The following is a 22,504-nucleotide window of genomic DNA, read 5'->3' as shown; positions in this document are numbered from 1 at the left end:
TGGCTCTGTCTGATGCATTTCTGTCTGACTGATTACAAGAAAGTAGATGTTTTGGTTTGTGCTGGCCACTGCCAGCCAATGTGGGACATATGAGGGTGTGTGGAAAGTCCCTGATGGAAAAACTGGATTGGCTTAGGTTAAAGGAAAGCTGTGTTTGTTTGGGTTAGTTCCCCTTCTCTTCTCCTAAGATGGAAAATCTGTTCTGTAGTTATACTTGGACAAAACTCATATTAATCTATTGATGCAGTGTTGGGTTTCCCGAGGCTTGCTTGTATCACTGTAGAGTATGTGTGCACCAAATCATTCATCTCCCAGTACTGGAAGGGGAGAAAATTCTGCCATATTTAATTATGCTGTATATGGCTTACACAGCCTTTTACAAATGGGATGAAAGTAATAGAGATTTGAGAATAGAGAGAAACTATAGTGGCAAAAGTAAAGCAAGCTAACGAGGGAGAAAACTTGGGGACTGAAGAGCAGGTAAAAACAGTACACCAATACTAGCTATTGGCATCTGAATACAGTTGTAGAAGCTATTGCAAATATAGATTCTACCAATCTACGTATATTACACAGTTGACTAACACAGTGTGTGGCCTGTGGAGAGGCAGGCTAGTAAAAATATTTGAGGTCTAGGAGCTCTTACGGGTTTATTTGCAAGTCTGCTGTGCCCTTCCAACTGGATGGGATGAGCATGGCAACCTTTTTCATAAAGTGTTCAGTATCTGTAGTGTGGGGAATTGTTCCTTTCTCCATAGGCTGTTCAGGAGGCCAGAGCAATCTGACCCCTTTACAAATACAGGTATGCGCCACTTAACAATGGGGATACGTTCTCCTATCCATGTTGTTATGCGATTAGGTTGTTAAGTGAACATCCCACCCAATCTAGTGCCTTTGATGTGTAAACAGACACTCCCTACCAGACACTTGCTGGCTGCACAGGCTGCTGAAGATAGACTGCTCTTCTCTGCATTAGGAGTCTCTTTGTTGTGTAAACAGACACTCTGCTGCAGGCTATGGGAGACTTGATTGCCTCATTAAGAGCCTCTTTGTTGTGCTTTGACCACCACTATATATGCGGTCTGTCGTAATGTGGTCTACTGTTAAGCCGCGTGCACCTATAGTTAAGAAATATGATAAAGTTGGTGTTATGAATTACAACAGGTTTGTAAGTAAGACACACATGCATTGTGATGGTGGGACAGTTGAAATGCATGTACTGAAGCACAAATATATTTTGTTGAAGATTCTCTCAGGAGGAAGGTCAGAAGTCATCTTCCCAGATTTTACTGGAAAGACTGTAATGCTTATATGAAACATGTCCGGTTTCATGACTACTTTTTCGTTCAAGTGAAATTCTGTGCAGTTTTCCAATCATGGTGCAATATAAAAACTTGGTTACAAAGTACAATAAATATGTTTATTGTTGGTGATAACTTTATCTTGTGGGGACTGACTGGCTTGTGGGCTACCGCTTGTCCTGACTTGCAGATTTCTGAATCTTTCCTAAATCCACAGCACAATATGGATTGCCCTTGCTAAGAGGGGAAAGGGATACCTTTTAAATGGTAGTTTTTTTAGATGTTGCAAGGGGGAGAGAAACTCACTATCCATCCCAGTATAGCGACTTTTCCAGAGTGTCTGCTGGTGTCTCATTTGTATATATATATTTTCTTCCCCCTCCCCCAGTTCATTCATTTTGCTATGTATACCACTCTGTAAATTGTTTTTTGTTTGAAAAGTGGTATATTAATATTATTATTAATAATAATATTGATCCTATTGAATATAATCTATTTGGAAGCCATACAATACAGTATGTTGTGATGACTAGCTTTCTTGAGCTGCTGCCCAGTCTTTGAATTTGTCCATCTTTTACTCTGGCAGGAAAACTGCAGGAAGGAAGGGGCCAGTATTACAAGAGTCTGCTTTTAGAACATCCCAAGTAAACTGTGGCATGGTTGGAAAGTTTAAATCTAGGTATTCTCTCCAGTGCTTAAAGATTATTTCTGGGTGATCCCTAGAAAAACATAGCTGTGTGTGGGAGGTGTTTCAGTGTGTTAATTTTTTTTAATTCACCAAAATAGAATGTGGGAAGGAGAATTCCACAAACCTGCAACTTCCAGTAAGGAAATGACTTTTCTTGTTTTTGTGCTTTTTACATAATTCCATGTGTGTTTTATGTAGGTGAGCAGGGCCTGGAGATTTCGTGGGCCGCTGTGAGATACAGGAAGCTGGACTAGATGGGCCTATGGCCTGATCCAGCAGGGCCGTTCTTATGTTCTTAGGGCTTCCCTCTATTAACTTCTAGCAAATCATCTTAGACCACTGTAGAAATAGATATAGTTGGCAACCTTCAGTCTCAAAAGACTATGGTATAAGCCTACAGCACCCGGTATTCCCAGGCGGTCTCCCATCCAAGTACTAACCAGGCCTGACTCTATATTAATTGCTATATTCTTTCCCTGCTTTCATTTTCCTCTCCTTCTTGTGGTGTTTGTGGACATTCTTCCTACCGAAAGGTGTAAAAGCATCTTTATTTTCACCATGGCCTCTTTTTCTCACCTCTCATAGCTTGTTCAGTTATATTTTTTTACCTCATGTGTCTTCAAGGTTTGTGCACAGAAAAAGTAGACACAGAGAGATCTTGGTTTTCAGTTATTTGTGAACCACACAAAACTAAAACAAGCTTTAAGAAGCAGCACCAGTTTGAGTGCATCAAAGCCTCATCTGCTAATTGTGACATTTACAAACGTGTTTCAATAAAGCTGTTTGCAGTGTCATCAGGACTTGGCTCTTGGATGTAAGTCTACCTAGGACATAGGAACAGATTCCTTTACCTCACTCTGCACCAGATGTCTACTTGAGATCCAGCTGTCTTGACATTAGTGGCATGGCAAAGAGGTGCTACCTTGTAGCACCTGCCCCAACCCCCACCTGGGAGCAGAACAAATAACAATGCCCAGATGAGGAGGATATTGGTGCTCCTGCCACATGTATTCCCTCACCCAGCTGACTTGATGGCAATTAGAATTTTCATAGGGATGAAGTTGCCCTTCTCCTTTGGGCAACCTGTTCTGGCTGCCTCCATTATAGGGTGAAGGGTATTGCATCTCCAGAACCACCTTCTAGTCCAAATCGAGGAGCACAGCAGATACTGATGTCTGGGTCAAAAGATTATAAGCTTATAGTACAGACAGACTAGTAAGTGCAATCCTGAACAGCTTGCAAAATAAATGATTCTATTTTATTCAGAAAATTTTTCTTTATAATGTATGAAAAAAATTCTTCATAGACAATGACCATTAAGCCTGAACAGTTCTTACTGCAACACTAATGTATGAAAAGTTGGAGAATGTAATTCAAAGTGAAATGGGTGCCCTTGTGGTACTGATGCACGTCACATCAATGCCCTTAGTTATCATTGATTTAAATGGTTGCTTTTACCATCTCACAACAGTATTAATGCACAACAGATTTTATTTAAATCAGGCAGGAAAACAGCCCTGCAGTTTCCCTGAATTTTCAATGGGATTTAAATCAGCACAAGTTAAAATGGTGATATAATATAAATGGACTAAAAAGGGAGGGGGTAGATTTGGTCTCAGAATGTTTAGGCAAGTATTGGAGAATTCAGCATTCCACAACAGTCTGAACTATTTGCAAGTCAGCATCGCTTGGAATTTAAAGGACAAGCCAAGTTAGAGAGGCCGTAAAGGGCAAGGAAGCTTCCTTCCATAAATGGAAGTCTTGCCCTAATGAAGAGAATAAAAAGGAACATTAACTGTGGCAAAAGAAATGTAAGAAGGTGATACGGGAGGCCAAGAGAGACTATGAGGAACGCATGGCCAGCAACATTAAGGGGAATAATAAAAGCTTCTTCAAATATGTTAGAAGCAGGAAACCCACCAGAGAAGCAGTTGGCCCTCTGGATGGTGAGGGAGGGAAAGGGGAGATAAAAGGAGACTTAGAGATGGCAGAGAAATTAAATGAGTTCTTTGCATCTGTCTTCACGGCAGAAGATCTCAGGCAAATACTGCTGCCTGAATGGCCCTTCCTGACCTAGGAATTAAGTCAGATAGAGGTTGAAAGAGAAGATGTTTCAGACCTCATTGATAAATTAAAGATCAGTAAGTCACCGGGCCCTGATGGCATCCACCCAAGAGTTATTAAGGAATTGAAGAATGAAGCTGCTGATCTCTTGACTAAAATATGCAACTTGTCCCTCAAAAGGGCCATGGTGCCAGAAGATTGGAGGATAGCAAATGTCACACCAATCTTTAAAAAGGGAAAGAGGGGGGACCCGGGAAACTATAGGCCGGTCAGCCTAACATCTATACCGGGTAAGATGGTGGAATGCCTCATCAAAGATAGGATCTCAAAACACATAGATGAACAGGTCTTGCTGAGAGAGAATCAGCATGGCTTCTGTAAGGGTAAGTCTTGCCTCACGAACCTTATAGAATTCTTTGAAAGGGTCAACAGGCATGTGGATGTGGGAGAACCCGTGGACATTATATATCTGGACTTTCAGAAGGCGTTTGACACGGTTCCTCACCAAAGGCTACTGAAAAAACTCCACAGTCAGGGAATTAGAGGGCAGGTCCTCTCCTGGACTGAGACCTGGTTGAAGACCAGGAAACAGAGTGGGTGTCAATGGGCAATTTTCACAATGGAGAGAGGTGAAAAGCGCTGTGCCCCAAGGATCTATCCTGGGACTGGTGCTTTTCAATGTCTTCATAAATGACCTGGAGACAGGGGTAAGCAGTGAGGTGGGTAAGTTTGCAGACAACACCAAACTTTCCCGAGTGGTGAAGAGCAGACGTGATTGTGAGGAGCTCCAGAAGGATCTCTCCAAACTGGCAGAATGGGCAGCAAAATGGCAGATGCGCTTCAATGTAAGCAAGTGTAAAGTCATGCACATTGGGGCAAAAAAAATCAAAATTTCACATATAGGCTAATGGGTTCTGAGCTGTATGTGACAGATCAGGAGAGAGATCTGGGCTGGTGGTGGACAGGTTGGTGAAAGTGTCAACCCAATGTGCGGCGGCAGTAGAGAAGGCCTATGCTTGGGATCATTAGAAAAGGTATTGAGAACAAAACGGCTAATATTATAATGCCATTGTACAAATCGATGGTAAGGCCACACCTGGAGTATTGTGTCCAGCTCTGGTCGCCACATGTCAAAAAGGACATAGTGGAAATGGCAAAGGTGCAAAAGAGAGGGACTAAGATGATTACTGGGCTGGGGCACCTTCCTTATGAGGAAAGGCTATGGCGTTTGGGCCTCTTCAGCCTAGAAAAGAGACGCCTGAGGGGGGACATGATTGAGACATATAAAATTATGCATGGGAAGGATAACGTGGATAGAGAGATGCTCTTTACACTCTCACATAACACCAGAACCAGGGGACATCCACTAAAATTGAGTGTTGGGAGGGTTAGGACAGACAAAAGAAAATATTTCTTTATTCAGCGTGTGGTCAGTCTGTGGAGCTCCTTGCTGCAGGATGTGGTGACGGCATCTGGCCTGGATGCCTTTAAAAGGGGATTGGACAAATTTCTGGAGGAAAAATCCATTATGGGTTAGAAAGCCATAATGTGTATGTGAAACCTCCTGATTTTAGAAATGGGCTATGTCAGATGCAAGGGAGGACACCAGGATGAGGTCTCTTGTTATCAGGTGTGCTCCCTGGGACATTTGGTGGGGCCACTGTGAGATACAGGAAGCTGGACTAGATGGGCCTATGGCCTGATCCAGTGGGGCTGCTCTTATGTTCTTATGACAGGGACTACTCTTTCATGAAGGTTTCAGAAATCATGCTGTGTTACTCTTACGTGCCTGAAACTCTTCTCCAACTGTGTATCCAATAATGTCAAAACTATCAATCCTGCGGTTCACTGTTTTTATATATGCAATGTTTTTTATGAACTTCACCCTCTTGGCTTTTATTTCCAGTTTCTTTGTTACATACATGTTGGCTGGCAGTCAGAGTAATGTTTCCACAAGCAGAAGCATGCACCCTGAAAGGAAGCTCCCTCTGATATCTGGACAAGCTTTCTGATCCAACAACGGCCCTTCACACAAGCAGAACACTGTTCCTCAGAGGGAGTTTCCATTCACAGAGTGCATTTCTGTTGATGGATGCATACCACCTGTTGACTCCTATCATATACTGACAGTGTTCCTTCATTGAGAGATTCATTAGAAGGAAATCCCTTTGTAGTAATTCAACAACAGTTTTGCATTCATGAAGTCCCACTGCTCCCTTCATTGGTAGCTTCTTTGTGTTGTCCTCTGGTTCTGGAGCACATCTTTGTTATAGTTCCTCATTGAAATATTTCAGAAATAGCTGGGCTCTTAATAAATGCTGTATTTCTGTCATGCCATCACCTCTTATTGTTTTAAAATGTCTCATTCTTGTTCTTTGATGTCATAGATAATCTAACTGGAGTTTCATGCAATTGGTTTATCATATGACAGGCCTTCAGAGTACTGTAAAATGTGTTTCCTATGAATGTATTTCTGCAAGTTTGTAAATGTGTTGAAGACATCTGTGCAATTTAGTACAGTGACTATGGCCACAGGTATGAAGCAAAAGATAGCATTCACGAGACTGTACCAGAATGAAGTTTCTAGTTTCACTTGCTCAGTCTTCATGAAGATGTGTAAGGGCCCAATCCTATCCAATTTTCCAGTGCAGCCATGCCAGTGGGGTGTGCACTGCATCCTGGGGTGGGGAGGCAATCACATTGGCCTCCTCAAGGTATGGGAACATTTGTTCCCTTACCTTGGGGCTGCATTGCAGCTGCACTGGTTCTGGAAATTTGGATAGGATTGGGCCCTAAACTGGCTATCCAGTCTATACAGGTAGTCCACAGTGTAGAGATGTATTGATTTACAGATGGCCTTGTTTGCACTTCTGCAAAATCACAGCCTTCTGTCTGGCCTTCTGCTTTCAGGCTGTGTGATTGTGCTGCTCCAATTTACATCGGTTCCAACTTCCTCAAAGATCTCTGGAATGGAACCAGAACATACATTGGGAACTATGTACCTGTATGTTAAAGCAGATTTCTGCTTTCTGAGGATGACCAAGTTTGCTTTTCTGTCTTGAAAGATAGTTCATAGCTTGAGTGGTGTTCAGTGATGTCCAGAACAATAAGTACATTTTTTGAGTATTGCCTTATTGAAAACCTGTTTCATGTTCATTTATCACTTACAAGGTCAAGTGGCCCTCACTTTTTTCTGAACTGCAGCTAGGGCATTTTCCTTGCAAACACCATTTTTCTGAGTAAGTGGGGAACACTGTTAGGGATGTACTGTATACAGTACTTGCTCCATATATGTATAATCCGTAAGCAATTCTTTCTCTCAGTTTTATCAAACTTAGGGCCCAATCCAGACCCACACTTGGGCCAACAGAAGTTTCTTGTGCTGGCCCGGGAGTGTTGCAAAAATGCCGTAAAGCACTTTTGCGTCACTCAGAGGAGAGATAGGCCAGCGCAGAGACATGCACTGGCCTCCCCGTGCTGACCCAGGCCCCAGGGAAAGGGTGAGTTGCGTCAGCCAAGCTTGGCCAACACGGGGGGGAGGTGTGGGGAAGGTGGAGAAGAAACGGGAGGGAGGCGTTTCATGGTGGGGGCAGGGTGGACAGCAGGCATTCCTGGGGGCGGACCGGTGGGGAGCAGCAGGTGGGACCAGGATCCTGCAATTATGCCGGATCCTGACCCTGTTCCTGGGCAGCATGGCACAGCTCTGGGCTGCTCAGATCTGTGCCAACTCATCAGGTGGTGCACATCTAAGTAGACCCATTGGGGCCACTGCAGTGTGACAAGGGGTAATGTTTCACCTTGCCCTTGGCTGTGCTGCTTTCGGCCCCAAACTTGCGCTGGATGCAAGTTTCAGATCAAGATAATTTCAGATCAAGATAAACATAGGCTTTTCCAGTTATGCAAGTGCCTTTTTTTGAGCATGACAATACATAAATTTCCTTTGCAACTTGTTCAAAGTAGGCACTCCGAAACTGGTGGTGCCTTTGTATACAAGGGGGGTGCCCCCCCGGAAGCTCAGAAAACCTCCCAGACGTGACTGGAACAAGGTTCCAGTCATGTCTGGGGGGGGGGGGGGTTCAGCATCAGCGGTAAGGCAAAACTACGGATGCTGAATCCACAAATAAAGAGGCCCCACTTGTACTATTTCAAAGTCTTGGAACTCTGGCTGCTTTCTGTCTTTTCCCCATGAATGTGCTAAAGACATGGATAGGAATAGTAACATTTGAACCACTCTTAAGCATGGCTTAGTACTCGTGAAGATCGGATCTGTTATAGAAATATGCAATTATTATAGATCCATCTATATACAGGCATGTCCCCATATCCAAGGCGGTTCTGTTCTGAAACCTCCACGGTTACATGAAACCGTGGATAAGGGCAAATGCTTTTCCCCCATCCTCTGGAGCTGAGGGGAACTCTGCTCTCCTCGCCTCTGGAGAGTCCTCTGAGCCCAGCAGAGGCAACAGACAGCCAAGCAGAGGCTGCAATGCTCAGGTAGGTACTTGAGGCAGGTAGGTAGGACCAAGGTAGGTACTTGAGAGGTATACAACACATTGTTATGCTGGAAAAGTTTTGGCTTAAAGAGCAAAAACAAAACACAAAGTTCCCTGAAAGCATATAGCTAGAAAAACAGTCCATGTTGCTAAATATTTACATTATCCCAGGAATCCTGGCCTTTTGTGCATCCTGGAGGATAAGGAGATGCACCTTCCTTAACCTAGAAACTAGTTCCAGCAATAGCTCTGACAAGACACATCCTTGTAGCGGAACTTAAGAAGCCTAAGGTCATGGGGTTTCTGGACACTTTTACCTTTCCCTTTTACCAAGACGGGGGGCTTGGCTGCCCAACTGATCACATATCAGTCTCAACGAGAGGGTTGGCTAGGAGTTGTCCTAGCAGATCAAACCACATTCTGCACATGTGGCTTTTTGGAAAAGGCATTTCAAACCAATCTCACAGGAGCAACTAGGATGCCAGGCAGCCTCTTTGGGAGGATTCAGCATTCCAAAGTCTTCTGAAGGGCTAAAAGGCACTCACTACAACCGTATGGGTTAATTTCTTGCATTGTTGTTGCCCCAGCCATCACCTGGATCTCTGGTCACATCCTAATCCCAGAACTTTGCAGCAACGGTTCAGTGGTCGCCAATACCAGTGATCAAGCACAGAGCATTTGGCCACTTATAATGAAACATTTCTCATCCTGAGCCACTTGAACACAGTGGCTCTGACCACACTCTTTCCTATATCTTTGCCAAGTTCTGCTATATTTCTTCAATGCCTTCTATATCCATGTTTTCAGAATGGTGTCAGCAGGCTTTACAAAACAAGCCGGCCTCATTGCCCTTTAGGCCACAAGGAAACATTTAAATCCAACAAACTATGTGACATTGCCAGTAAAAAGTTGATATTGGTTCCAAGTATCCAACATTTAGAAAAATGTAAGAATGCTGCCACTAATTATCCAACTCTTGAGTATTGCAAAGCAGTTGAAGAATAATGTTAAGTATAGTTTGGATTAATTTTATGTTTACACAGCTGAAAAGCACAATATATTAAGATAAAGAATAGATTTTGCATTTGTTTGCTCAGTCAAGGAGTAAATCTAAAACTAACTGAGATGAAAGCAGGAGAGAGGTTTTTTTTTTGCTGATGTCACTTCAAACTGGCTACATAAGCGCATTCATATCTACGCTGGGCAGAGTTGTGTGTCAGCAATTTTGCCTTCTGCCTGCAAATATGTGAAGGTCTCATCTGAATAATGTGCACAACTGGCTCCCAGCCAGATATGTGGAACTGGTGTTCTATTTCCAGATCACTGCAGTTTGAGGATTTCAACTAGTTGCATGCAGGAGTCAGACAAGAAGCTCTGAACCAATTTTGAAGGCATCCAATATGAATGTTGCATGGCAGCTGTTTACACACACAGTAGAATCAAGTGGTAGAGCGGATTCTGCCGACTCAAACAGCAACAGAGTCATATTTTTGAATGCTCCTTTCAGCAGAGGAATTCCTACAAACTGTATTCACCACAGTACAGGAAGAGGAGGAAAATGGAAGCAGAGGAGGGCAGGGCACCATATCTGCAGATCCCATATCTGCAGATTCACTTATCCACAGATCAGGTCTGTGGGGCGCCCCCTCCGAGGTGAGGGAAGCTCTACTCCTCTCACCTCCAGAGGGACCTCTGAGCCCAACAGAAGCCATGAAGTCTGTCCGCAGCCTCTGCCAGACTGAGCCCAACAGTTAAAAAAAAAATATACACAACTTCTGGTTTCTCTGTGAAACTGGAAGTGACTTTTTAATGCTTTTAAGGCGTTAAATATAAAACTTGCAAAGATATAGAGTGGTCAGAGCCACTGTGTTCAAGTGGCTCAAGATGCGAAATGTTTCATTATAACTGGCTAAAACTTTACCTGTGTAGCAATGTGTGGTATACCTCTCAAGTACCTACCTCAGTTCTACCTACTACCTAGGCATTGTTTGTTAGCTGCGTCCATTTTTTTTAAACTGCAGTACCCAATTTCATCAAGTTATCTCTTTGTGACCATCCAGTCAAGTCCCAGCATTTCCCACTAATCTGCTTGTTGTACTTCTCTCTATCCCTTCTCCATATGTTTAATTGCTTTTTTCTTTTGTGTTTTTGTTTATCTGGTTATATTTTAATTATCTGGCCTGCCTAGTTCATGCTCACTGGTAACTGAGTCCCGTGTCTCATAGTTCAGTTTCACTATTGGCTCTACTAGGTGGGAGATTTTTCTTAAACAGGCCCCACTCTGTCTAGTTTCCATAGTCTAGGATGGTGGAAGCAGATACGTACCAATTTTCCCCTTGACTAGCATTTGACCCACCAAATCAATGAAGAGGAAAGCAGGAAAGGGCCCATTGAGCATCCACTGCTAGGTACTGCTCCCCTTGGCTCACTTCCCTAATAGTGGCGGATAGTGAGGTGGTCCAAAAATATTTTTCAGAAGGTGTAACTGGATTTTCTTAAAATTTTGTTTCCGTTGACATACTAGTTCAAGTCCACAATGGCAGTCAGAATCTATGGGCACAGCAATCAGTTAAAACAAAGACTGAACAAGACAAAATGCCTACTGAAGTCTGTCACCTTCAGATACTTGTTCAATATGGAGTCCTTCCTTGTCCCTATCAAGCAGAAACTGCAATTTAGTGTTGGAGAAAGGAGAGCTCGAGCAAACACCGAGCAAACAAATATTCCAGGGATTCCACAGGCACCTAACTCCTGGTGTCTTTCCTCAAGTGTGAACTCTTGATTACTTCCTTAATTAGATCTTTTCTGTCTGCTCCATCTTACAAATGGAAGCACAAAAGTGCAGGATTAAATTATCAGGCAGCCAATACCAATTACAGAAAACAAATGAAAGGAAGAGCAGGGTCACCTTTGCCCAGTAGTTAGGATGGTATGCTGAAGGGTACTGAGCAGCCATGCAAATAGCTGAGTTTCTGGGTTTCAGTGGGAGGTGGGTTCCCCATGTCTGGCAGGATTCAAGCTTGCTGGAAGCTGAGCCATGTGACAAGGCAATGAATGAACTGGCCTGTGCAATTGTGCGCTGAATTCTCATCTTAGTGATTTTCCCTGAGCTCTTGGCAGACATGTCTTTTCTTCTTCCTTGAGCCCTGTGCTTGCTTAACCTCAGTCCCAGAAGAATGAGGGAATGTATTCATAAGAACAACATAAGAACATATTTGGGTCTCATGGTAGCTTGGCTGAAACTGTTAAAAGATTGCTGGTGTTCCTCTGCCATCCATCAGTTTCCTTGTGGAAATCCTGAATAAATTTGCTAGAGTGCTGTCTAATGACTTTTGCCCTCTTTGCCTTTCAGAACAGAGAACAAGTTGACCTGAAGGTGGCCATGCTGGAGATGGTGGAAAGGTTGAAGTTCAAGTGTGCAGACCCCAGAGTAAGCGAATAAATTAAAATGACTGCTGTTGTCTTGCCTTTTGCTTTTTTCTCCAGAAAAGTGCACTGTATTGCTAATGACTATCTGCACATTACATTAAGAGCTAATTAAGTCTGTCAGTCAAAAACAAAATGCTGGCTTTATATGTGCCTAGAGATAAGCAGTTTGTGCATTTCAAGCCGTAAAAGAATGGGGATGGGGAAAGAAAACCAATCCATAATGTTCTTTGCTTAAATAGCATACCAGGGTAGTTAATATTTTCTGTATTATGTTGTGGCACCTGTGGCTCTGCCCACGACTTGGAGACACCCAAGGCAGCATCTTTGGCCCTGTCCTTGGCTTGGAGATGCTTGGGACTGCAGGTCTAGCCAGCTCTTACGAGAGCAGAGGCAAAACCATGGAACCACAGAGGAACACCAGAGGGCAGACAGCTGGGGAGGATTGGGGAGGAAGAAGTGGTAACAGGAAGGCAGGAAGATAGAAAGGGGGCATGTGGAGTGCAAGATGGGAGGGAGAGAGAGATGGAGGGATTGAGAGAGCAGACCACAGGGAGGGAGTGGAGGGAGTGAGACTGAGAAAGCAAGGCAGAAGGGGTGAAATTGGAGCATACAAGAGGCAACAATATAGGGCAGGGCTTTTCAAACTGGGGCGTCGCGGCGCCCCAGCCTGTGGGCCCTGGCCTCTGCCCCCTTAAGGCGCAGGGGCAGCCTGGAGGCAGGGAGGAGGCAGTGGCGTGATCCCCAGGACCTTCTGAGCGCGACCTTCAGCAGGGCTCCCTGCAGCAGTAAAAGTGAAAGCGGAGCCCTCCACTTCCTCTTTAGCTGAGGTGGGGCGTGATTGCTCTGCTTTTACTTTCACTGCTGCGGGGAGCCCTGCTGAAGGTTGCGCTGGGCTCCCCGCATCCCCTGGGAGGCTGCAGGAGGCTTGGGTAAGTGCACCCAAGCCCCAGCAGCCCCGCCTTAATAAACCTTCAGTGGATCAGAGAGGGCTTCCTTGGTCCTCCAAAGGCCTTTTAAGGCCTTAAAGCATCATTTCTGGTTTTTCCAAAAAACCAGGAGTGACTTTCTAAGGCCTCCCAGAGGCCTTAGAAGAGTTTTGAAGCATCGGGGAAGCCGCATGAGGTCTCCCTGGCACTCAAAACACCCTCTGGAGGCAAGGGGAGCGTAGCTTCCGTCGCCCCTGGTGGGTTAAAGGAGTCTTAAACCGCGGGTTCCATTACCTGCAATTTTCAGTATCCGCAGGGGTTCTGGTCCCAGAACCTACACGGATAACAAGGGTCCTCCTGTACTACAATTCTATTGTGTAAATTGATGGATCTTGTTGAAAGATCTAAGGGTTGTTGTTGTTGTTAAAATACCAGGATCTGATAATTCCCACCCTTCCCCCAGTCGTCATTCTTATTCTACAGTCTTCGCAAGTAAATAAGACTTTCTGAGTTGCCTCATTTTTATACTGTTTATTACATTACCTCACATGTAATTTGTTTAATTTAGTAGTCTTATTTTTGCATGCCAGACTCTCATTTTCCAGAGGCAAATTATGGAACGGCATAGTGATATCAATCCATCCTCCTGTGTATTCGAGACAGTAATTTAGAATTCTAAAATAATCTTACCTATCAAAGAAAAATGTATTCAGTGTACATCTGTATGCCATTTAAGAGTGGATTTTATTTGGATTGTTGTATGGTCTAGTCCAGGGGTGGCCAGCCTTTCAACTTCAGGGCTCCTGGACCTTTAACAATTGGGTAGAAGAGGACATTTCAGCGGGTGTAGCCTGTCATCTCACAGATGACAAGCTTCATCTGATGAAATTCAGAGGTCCAGGAGCCCTAATCTTGAAAGGTAGAACCACCCTGTTGTAGTCATCTTGTTTAAATGTTAAATGTTTGGGAACCTTGTTGCACTCTTCTGTACCATCTTTCACCTGTCCTTCACATTTTTTGTCAAATTCTGACACCTTGTAACTCACCTGCTCTGCTAGACTATCTGTAAATATGTTGAACAGCAAGGGGCCAGGCACGGATTCTTGTGCTGCCATTCAGTTTATGATGCATCGTAAGAAAAAACAACAACATAGTGAATGACTTTGTTCTCACTGTTGCTGTTAGAAGATAATAGGCTCTGGGTACAAGAATAAAAATAATTGCACTTGTTCTCACTACTCTACATATTGCAACTCTTCAGAGGAAAAGTCCTTTCCTTTATAGTACTAATTGCAAGTAGAAAATATGGCCCTGGCTGAGAGTGAAGATACTTGTTAGTCTGCTTTCCAGGAAAGGAGCGTTTATTTCTTTTTGAATACTTTTCCTATTAATATTCCACTAGTACCTTGCAGTTCCACTCTGGAATTAGAGAGTAGAAGAGCTTGGAAGCATTTTGTCTCCATGACTAGACTTGTTTGAAAGGTCTTTTAAGTGAGGTCTAGATTTCAGGAAGTAGCTAGATGAGATGCAGGAGAACCACAGGCAGGATATTGTGCTGAAGTTAAAAGCAGTTGCCTGGATGTCCTAAACCAGACAGAGATTTAAGCTCTGTAGGCAATTCTCTTGCATCATTTCCAAATGGGAGAGATAAGCAGGCCCTCCCTGCTGTCAGTCTACCCTCTTTCCCACTTCATATTTTCTTATTTGGGAAAGTGGGTACAGTCACTGATTTAAGACAGGAGGGGAAAAAAACAAACCCAGATGGATCAGAAGCAAGCTCTGAGGAGATGACCTCACAGTATTTCTTAGGGATCTGTGGAGCAGGAGATAAGTCATAAGTGGCTCTTTTCTTCAGCTCCTTACACTCCTAGACTTCATGTTGGCTTGGTATCCATCTTGCTACAAACAGAAGGGTTGGCCCCTGTGTCTGTGGTGGGTTCTGAGCATTTGTCTTGGTCCACCAGCCATTGCTGTTGGCCCTCAAAAGTAGTATAAATATATATAAATTACAGTGAGGCTCAACTTTGTACATATTAGGCTGTTTCTAGTTCTAACAGTGCAAGCTGATATATACTCAGAAGTAAGTGTCATTGAATTCAATGGGACTTGCACCCTAGAAAGTGTGTATTGGATTGCAGTCTTCATCTCTCTATCAATGTTCTCCGATCTTATAACTTGCTTGAGAAGGGAACGATTTACTTATTAACGCACTTTTTAAAATATTCTCAGCCTGTAACACCTACCTTCACACGATCCTCCAGCTCAAGGTTTTGAACATCTGCTGAGTGTTCAGTGCTCTTCAAAAGGGGCATTTTATGTGTGCCAGAATGGGTGCTGAGCTCGTGCATGGCTTTTGCTTTCTTCCAATGCTATGAAGTGGGCTCTTTCTCAGCAGCCAAAGGCAACTTGACAAATGATGTCACCTGAGCCAAGAGAATGATAATTGTGTAGTACAATATCATGGACAGTAATGAAAGATTTATGGGTCACACTCTTGAACTGTGGTGGGCATCTGCATAGATTTAATAATGGAACTTACTATGTATGGTGGTATTATGATTAAAGGTTCTTTGATTCATCAGTAAAAAGCAGTGTAGTTAATCTGTGACTGCAATACTTAGGTTAATAGGTTCACTGTATTAAAGCAGGTGGTATGTGAGAAATATTGAATTATAAGATAGGAAAATCATTGTAATTGAGACAGAAATCCTTCTTAACCTTAGTGGCTTTTAAAATATGTCTTTTAAATCTTTATGTTTAAAAAGAACAAAGTAAAAATAACATTATTACAGGTACCCAATTCACATTGAAGAAGGAAATGAGTCAATAAAGTTAAAAAAAAAAAGCCAACTTGCTCTTGTGAACAACAGGGGCTAGAAAAAAGACTGTGACCCATTTCTGGGTTGCTATCGTGAAACCGGAAGTAGGTCGCAATCTTTCTTTTTACATTCTACAAGCCGCACGGAGCCCTACAGAGGTCTCTGCGGTGTTCCCTGCACCTCCCCGGACTGCAGCAGCTGGTAAGTTAAGTTAAAAACAGCCCCCCTTCCCCTGCAGCGACATGATCCTGGGGATGGCGTTACTGCTTTCCACCCTACCCCTGCACCTTAAAGGAAAAGGGACAGTGGTTCTCAGGCTGGTGGATCGAGACCCACCAGTTTGAGAACCACTGCTGTAATATATCTGAAAATGAGAACTATTCAGTTCACACACACACATACCTCACCCTCCTGTGTAATATGCAGTTAGGTAATATGCAGTTAGGTACTGTAGATTTTCCTCATTCTTTATAAACCTTAACAATAATGCATTGATCCCAAAAAAATTCTGGTATATTAATTTGCAGAGCCAGGGGGGAAAATATAAGATGAATAGCTGCAAAGCTGTGTAATTCTGCTTCTTCTCCCCACCCCATTCTTCTTAACTTAAGCTGAGGAAAATGTGAACATTGCAAGCTAAACTCTATATGTATTATGCATTTGGGAAGACTGAGACAAAGATGTCTATTATATACTTGGAGAGGGCTGTTACAATGTTTAAGAAACTCTGTCCAGTATACATATACTGTATAGCTCTGCTGTTCACATGGAACTTTGATTCTTCAAATGTGGGGCCATCCTCTTGCTTGGTTTTTTTTATCGGTGAGATTTAACTGCAAGACCTTGAGTGTGTTCAGATCTGACCCAATCTGCCAGGTTCTGTTCCATTCTGGTATGCTTTTTATTTTGTTTTTGGTTCTTTTCATAATTGGCTGTTATGAGATGGCGAGGAATTGTGTCTGGTTTTAATTGTCCTGGAACAACTGCTTGGGCAGAAACAAACTGTTTCAGTCTCCAGCTGCTGCCATATCCTTGGCTTGAATGGTCTTGTCCTGAAAATCCTCCTGTGCTTTTTGTTCCTGTAGCAATTTTCCTGTAAGCATCTCAAGGCTTGATTATTCCAAATGCTGAAGTCCCACAGGCACTGTGGTTATTTTTAGCATTATGGTTCTGCAAAAGGTAGGTGAAGATTTATGGTTTTGTCTAGTAAAAATCTAGCCACCTTTCACTATATGGGACTTGGATGCATTCCAGCAGCAGCAGCTGTATCCAAAACACCTCTTCCTTGATCGTTGTCACCTCTTAAATAGCCTGTTGGTTCTTTACTCAAAGTTCTCGGATCCTCATTTTGAATGACCTCTGAATTATCATGATCTCATTCTGAATGTGTTAAGAATCTGTGTTTGCATATTTGGTTTGGGCAGTGTGTAGTTAGATCAAATCATATAACAACCCCAGTAGCATTTTCCAAAGTAACTTCATGAAAGCACTTCTCCTTTTTACCTCACCCTTTCCATGGGTTCCCCCCCTTTGCCTAACCCAGAGCTATTCAAACTGGGGTGTCACGATGCCCCAGCTGACAGCCTTGGCCTCTGCTCCCTTATGGGGCAGGGGGAAGGCAGCTACACGATCCCCAGGATCGCGTTGCTAAGGGGGGCTGCAGGGGCTTGGGTGCACTTACCCAAGCCTCCTGCAGCCTCCCGGGAGTGCGGGGAACCCAGCGTGACCTTCGGCAGGGCTCCCCGCAGCAGTGAAAGTAAAAGCAGAGCAATCATGCCCTGCCTCAGCTAAAGCGGAAGTGGAGTGTGATCGCTCCGCTTTCACTTTTACTGCTGCAGGGAGCCCTGCTGAAGGTCGCGCCGGGCTCCCCACACCCCCGGGGAGGCTGCAGGAGGCTTGGGTACATTTCCAGTTTTCATGAGTAAAAACATGTGGGTGAGGAATGCAGAACTTTCCCACAATTCACTTGTCATCTTCTTGTATGTGTCCCCTTCTTTTCAGCTCATCTTGGAAAACAGATGTGAGATCAAGTGAGAGAAAAGGTGTTTGGAGTGTGGAATAGTGTTTCTTATACAGTTCTTGGGACTGAACAAGGTGCAGTGGCATTCCTGGGAGTTCTCACACCCAGGGCAACCCCACCCCGTTTTCCACCCCCCACTCCTGACCCAGAAGTAATTGCGGTGATGTCATTGTCACCACAATTACTTCCGCATAGCTATCTCCTCCATTCCTCTTTGGGAAAAAAAGGGAGAATGGATGAGGTGACCAAAGCCCTGACAGAGCCTTCCATGCCGCTTGTAAGTGGTATGGAGGACTCCATTGGAGCATTTTGGGACTGCTGGAGGTGGTGCCCAAGACAGGCAAGTGCTGCTTCCAGGAGGCGGCCAGTGCTCCCCTCTTGGGTACCACTTCCAGCAGCCCCAGACCTCTCCAATGGAGCCCTTGGAAGCAGCATGTGTTGCCTCCGAAATCGGACTCCCTCAGACGCAGAGAAGGGGCATCCAGAATCACTACTGAGAGGCAGTGAGATACTTCCTCTCCAGCAGCGATTCAACGCCAGATTGGGGCTGCCCCCCTCCTTTATAGGAGGAGATAAGACAGTGCCCTAGAGAGGCAGCATGCTGGGAGTTGCTACTCTCAGCATGCCGCCTCTCTAGGGCACCCTCTCCCCTCCTCTGGAGGATAGGAAATGGGCACCCAGGAGTGTCAGCATGCAGGGAGTTTCAACTCCTGGCTAGGATGTCCATTTCATCTCCTCCTATAAGGGAGGAGGGGAGAGGGGGCAGCCTCATCTGACACTAAATCGCTGCCAGAGAGGCAGCACCTTGCTGCTTCTCCAGCAGTGATTCTGGGCATCCTTCCTCTGTCGGTTTTTTTTTTTAAAGGGAGAGAAGCCAGCGGAGCTGCCAGCTTCTTTCCCTTTAAAAAAAAAAAAGGCCAGGCAGGCAGTGGGGGGGGGGAGCGCGAGGCTGGCTGTGGCGACCCTGGAGGGTCAGTGCTTTGGGCATTTGCCCTGCTTGCCCCCCTCCAAGTATGCCTCTGACAAGGTGGCCTGTGTAGGTGAGCTTGCTCCTGGGTTCATGTAGTAAGGAGGAGAGTTTGGGGGGAGGTGAGGCCGCAGAGTTGAACTATCTGCTCTTGAATAATTCCCTTTTTACCTGCACGGTTATAGGATTGCCATCTCATAGAATAATCCATTAATGATTTACTAAATTTGGGCAGAAGAACACCCTGTTTCTTGCATAGCCATTGCCACAGTCAGCAGCTTTATATCTCATTCCCTTTTTCACCTGGTGACATTTATTAATGCAAAGCATGTTATCTAATGTTATGTTGTAGGCATGCCTGTTCCTGCAAGTGATGGCTAATGATGTGGAGCAGAGGCAGGGAAATGTGCAATGCAGTGACATTATAGCCTTATGTTGTAGGTATGTTTATTATGAATATGAGTGCAGTGAAGTTTTTTAATCCTTCATTAATGAAAGAAAAAAATGTTAAAATAACACCATAAACAAATGCATTCCCTGAAAAAGGAGGAAAAATACATGGCATTAATAAGATACAAAAAAACATTTCAGCAACCTATACTATGGACCATAAACCTTAAAAAACGAGTATATGCATATAAATCTAAGTGAAGTTTCTAGATAATAATAATAATAATAATTAATAAAAAAAAACTTTATTTTTATCCCGCCCTTCTCCCTAACGGGACCCAGGGCAGCTAACAACATATTAAAAAAACAAACAGATTTTAAAAACATTAATACTTAGCAGATAAAAACATTTAAAAACACATTACAGGGCCATAAAAACAGTAATCAGATTAAACGACAGAATAAAAGAGCAAGTCACGAAGGAATCAAGCCTATAAAAAACTAAAAGATGTATAAAAATGTTAAGAAGTCCAGAAATCAGAAGGCTTGTTTAAACAACAGTGTTTTCAGGCCTCGCCGAAAACTCTCAAGAGAGGGAGCCATTCTCAAATCAAGGGGAAGGGAGTTCCATAATTTTGGTGCCACTACCGAGAAGGCCCTATTTCTTGCAGCCGCCCCCCGGACCTCCTTGGGTGGCGGCACTTGCAAAAAGGCCTTCTCTGATGACCTGAGAGGGCGAGCCGGATTGTACGGGAGTAGGCGGTCTCTAAGATATCCTGGCCCAGAGCAGTATAGGGCTTTAAAGGTCAAAACCAGCACCTTGAATTGGGCCCAGAAGCGAATGGGCAGCCAATGTAGCCCCCGGAGAAGCAGACTGACAGAGTCAAACCGCCTAGCTCCGGTGACCACACGGGCCGCCGCATTCTGTACTAATTGTAGTTTTCGAACCGTCTTCAGGGGCAGCCCCACATAGAGCGCGTTACAGTAATCTAACCTTGATGTCACCGTGGCATGGATCACCGTGGCCAGGTCTGCACGATCCAAGTACGGTCGCAGCTGGCGCACCAGCCAAAGCTGAGCAAAGGCCCCCCTAGCCACAGCCGCCACCTGGGAATCCAGGAGCAGCTGTGAGTCCAGGAGGACCCCCAAGCTGCGAACCTGCTCCTTCAGAGGGAGTGCAACCCCATTCAGAGCAAGTCGATAATCCAGCACCTGCATCGAGGATTTCCGAACCAGGAGAGCCTCTGTCTTATCCGGATTTAATTTCAGCTTGTTAGATATCCAAAATTATGTCCACTTGTATTTATTGTCTGTAAGTCATTCATTCAAATGTTTATAAAAGTTCCTTGGTCTATACTATAGAGTAATAGACGGGGGACACTTATCCTTCCATTGTTTGCATATAAGTCTTTTAGCTATAGTAAGGGCACCGTGGGATCATTTCACTGTCCTGCTGTTAACATTCATGAAACAGGTAAATAATTCAAAAGGACGTGGCAAATACCAAGGATTGTTGTGATATAACAATGATGCACCTAATAATGACTTCTCCAAAAAATTGTACCATGGAAAAGGACTGTATCATATGCATAAGTGATGTATTTGAATTATAACACCAGCATTTAGGTTCTTTAATGCCGCCAGACCAAATTTAGACACTAATGCATGCCTTAACTGTAAACATTTCCATTCAGCCAATGATGGAAATTCATATTTATTCATCAGCCTGAAACACACACACACACACACACACACACACACACACCTCCTTATCTCAGCCATTTAATTGATCTAGAACAGAGGTCTCCGAATTTTTCGGCCAGAGGGCCACATCAAATATCTGACACTGTGTCAACGGTTGGAAAAAAAAATTAAATATAAAATTTAAATGAATACATTAGGGATGGAACTTAGATGAATGAATACATGAATGAATGGGTTTAAATTTCCAGGATTTCTCCAAGCACCAACACAACCCAGAAATAAAGTGCACACTTAAATAGACTCCCATTCCTCCACCCCACAAGCAACTTACAGGAGTAAATGCGTCAGAACCAGCACATCACAGGAAACACCAAGAGCATGTCCTGAGGGCAGGGGAGCCTCCCTGACATTCAGAAAGCCTTCTAAGGTCTTCAGAGGGCACTAAAAGTTACTTCAGGTTTATCAGGAAAACCATGAAGTGATGTTTTTAGGCCTCTGGAAGGCATTCCAAGGACCGGGGAGGATGCGTGCATCTCCCTGGCCCTCAGAACACCCTCCACATGTGATCGGAACACGGCTCTGGTCATGTTCAGTCAAGTGGGCCAGAGGCTGTCAGGGAACCAGAAGCTGGCTGGATAGAAGCTCGCTGCAGGTTGCATCTGGTCCCTGGGCTGGAGTTTGAAGAACGCTGATCTAGAATAGAGATTGTCCTATCAGTCCAAGTCTTCCACAAAAAAAATACCTTTTTGTTCATACAGTTTAACATAAGAATATCTGCATGCATGTTCCATCATAAAATATGCATATAACCTGGATAAATAACAGTTCTCTAACCTGGAAATACTCCTTTGTGCTACCTGCACACGTGTTTGTGTATACTGTTTTATGTGTAATATGGATAGTTTGGTTAACACCAGTGCTTTTTTTGTAATGGAACATGGGGGGGGGGTGGAGTTCCGGCACCTTTTTGCAGGGGCCCTTCCCTTCGGAGGCATTCCAGGAGGGGGGGGGGACAAAACAGAGGCATTAGTTGGGTGGGTGCTGGGGGGTGCAGGGTTGGCGGGTGCCTAGCCCCTGCCTGACCGCACAATGACTCCCTCCTGCCCCCATCTCCAAGCTCTCGCCTGAGCCCAGCCCGCCTTCCCTCCCCTGCGCTCTGCTTCCCTGCGCAGCTTCCAAGCTGGTAGAGGGCATGGGGGACACGCGCCGACACCAAGGAGGAGGACGGACAGCCAGGGAGACGGACTGCAGCACCCACAGAACGCCCAGGTACTGGCTTGGCGGAAGAGGAGGGGAAGGAAGCTGGCTGGTGCAGCCCCCGTGCCAATCTGCAGCTCGAGCCTAGGCGTGTCTACTCAGAAGTAAGTCTCATTGTGCTCAATGGGGCTTGCTCCTGGGAAAGTGTCATAGCCTTGCAGCCTGAGTAGACAGGCAGAGGAAGGGCTCTGAGGCTGCAGTCCTCTCCACACTTTCCTGGGAGGAAGCCCCACTGCCTCTACTGGGACTGACTTCTGAGGAGACAGCCATAGGCTTTGGCTCTGAGGCTGCAGTCCTCTCCACGCCTTCCTGGGAGGAAGCCCCACTGCCCCTAGTGGGACTGACTTCTGAGTAGACAGGCACAGGATTGGGCCCTGAGGCTGCCATCCTATCCACAGTAAGCCCCATTCACTAAAGTGAACTTCTGAGTAGACATGCATAGGATT

General features: G+C 44.6%; 1 protein-coding gene across 1 annotated transcript in view; it reads left to right on the top strand.

The window, feature by feature from the left end:
- The window catches only part of TRIM44 (tripartite motif containing 44), a 101,697-nt gene that overhangs the window by 3,594 nt on the left and 75,599 nt on the right, over window positions 1-22,504 (top strand). The window contains exon 2 of the mRNA XM_066631523.1: window positions 11,899-11,976. Within this exon, the coding sequence (XP_066487620.1) occupies window positions 11,899-11,976 (78 nt within the window). The remainder of the gene's footprint in view (window positions 1-11,898; window positions 11,977-22,504) is intronic.

This window comes from Tiliqua scincoides, chromosome 1, assembly GCF_035046505.1.
Source record: "Tiliqua scincoides isolate rTilSci1 chromosome 1, rTilSci1.hap2, whole genome shotgun sequence".
Taxonomy (NCBI): domain Eukaryota; kingdom Metazoa; phylum Chordata; class Lepidosauria; order Squamata; family Scincidae; genus Tiliqua; species Tiliqua scincoides.
Note: the sequence above shows the minus strand (reverse complement) of the source record. Positions and strands in the feature narration are given on the sequence as shown.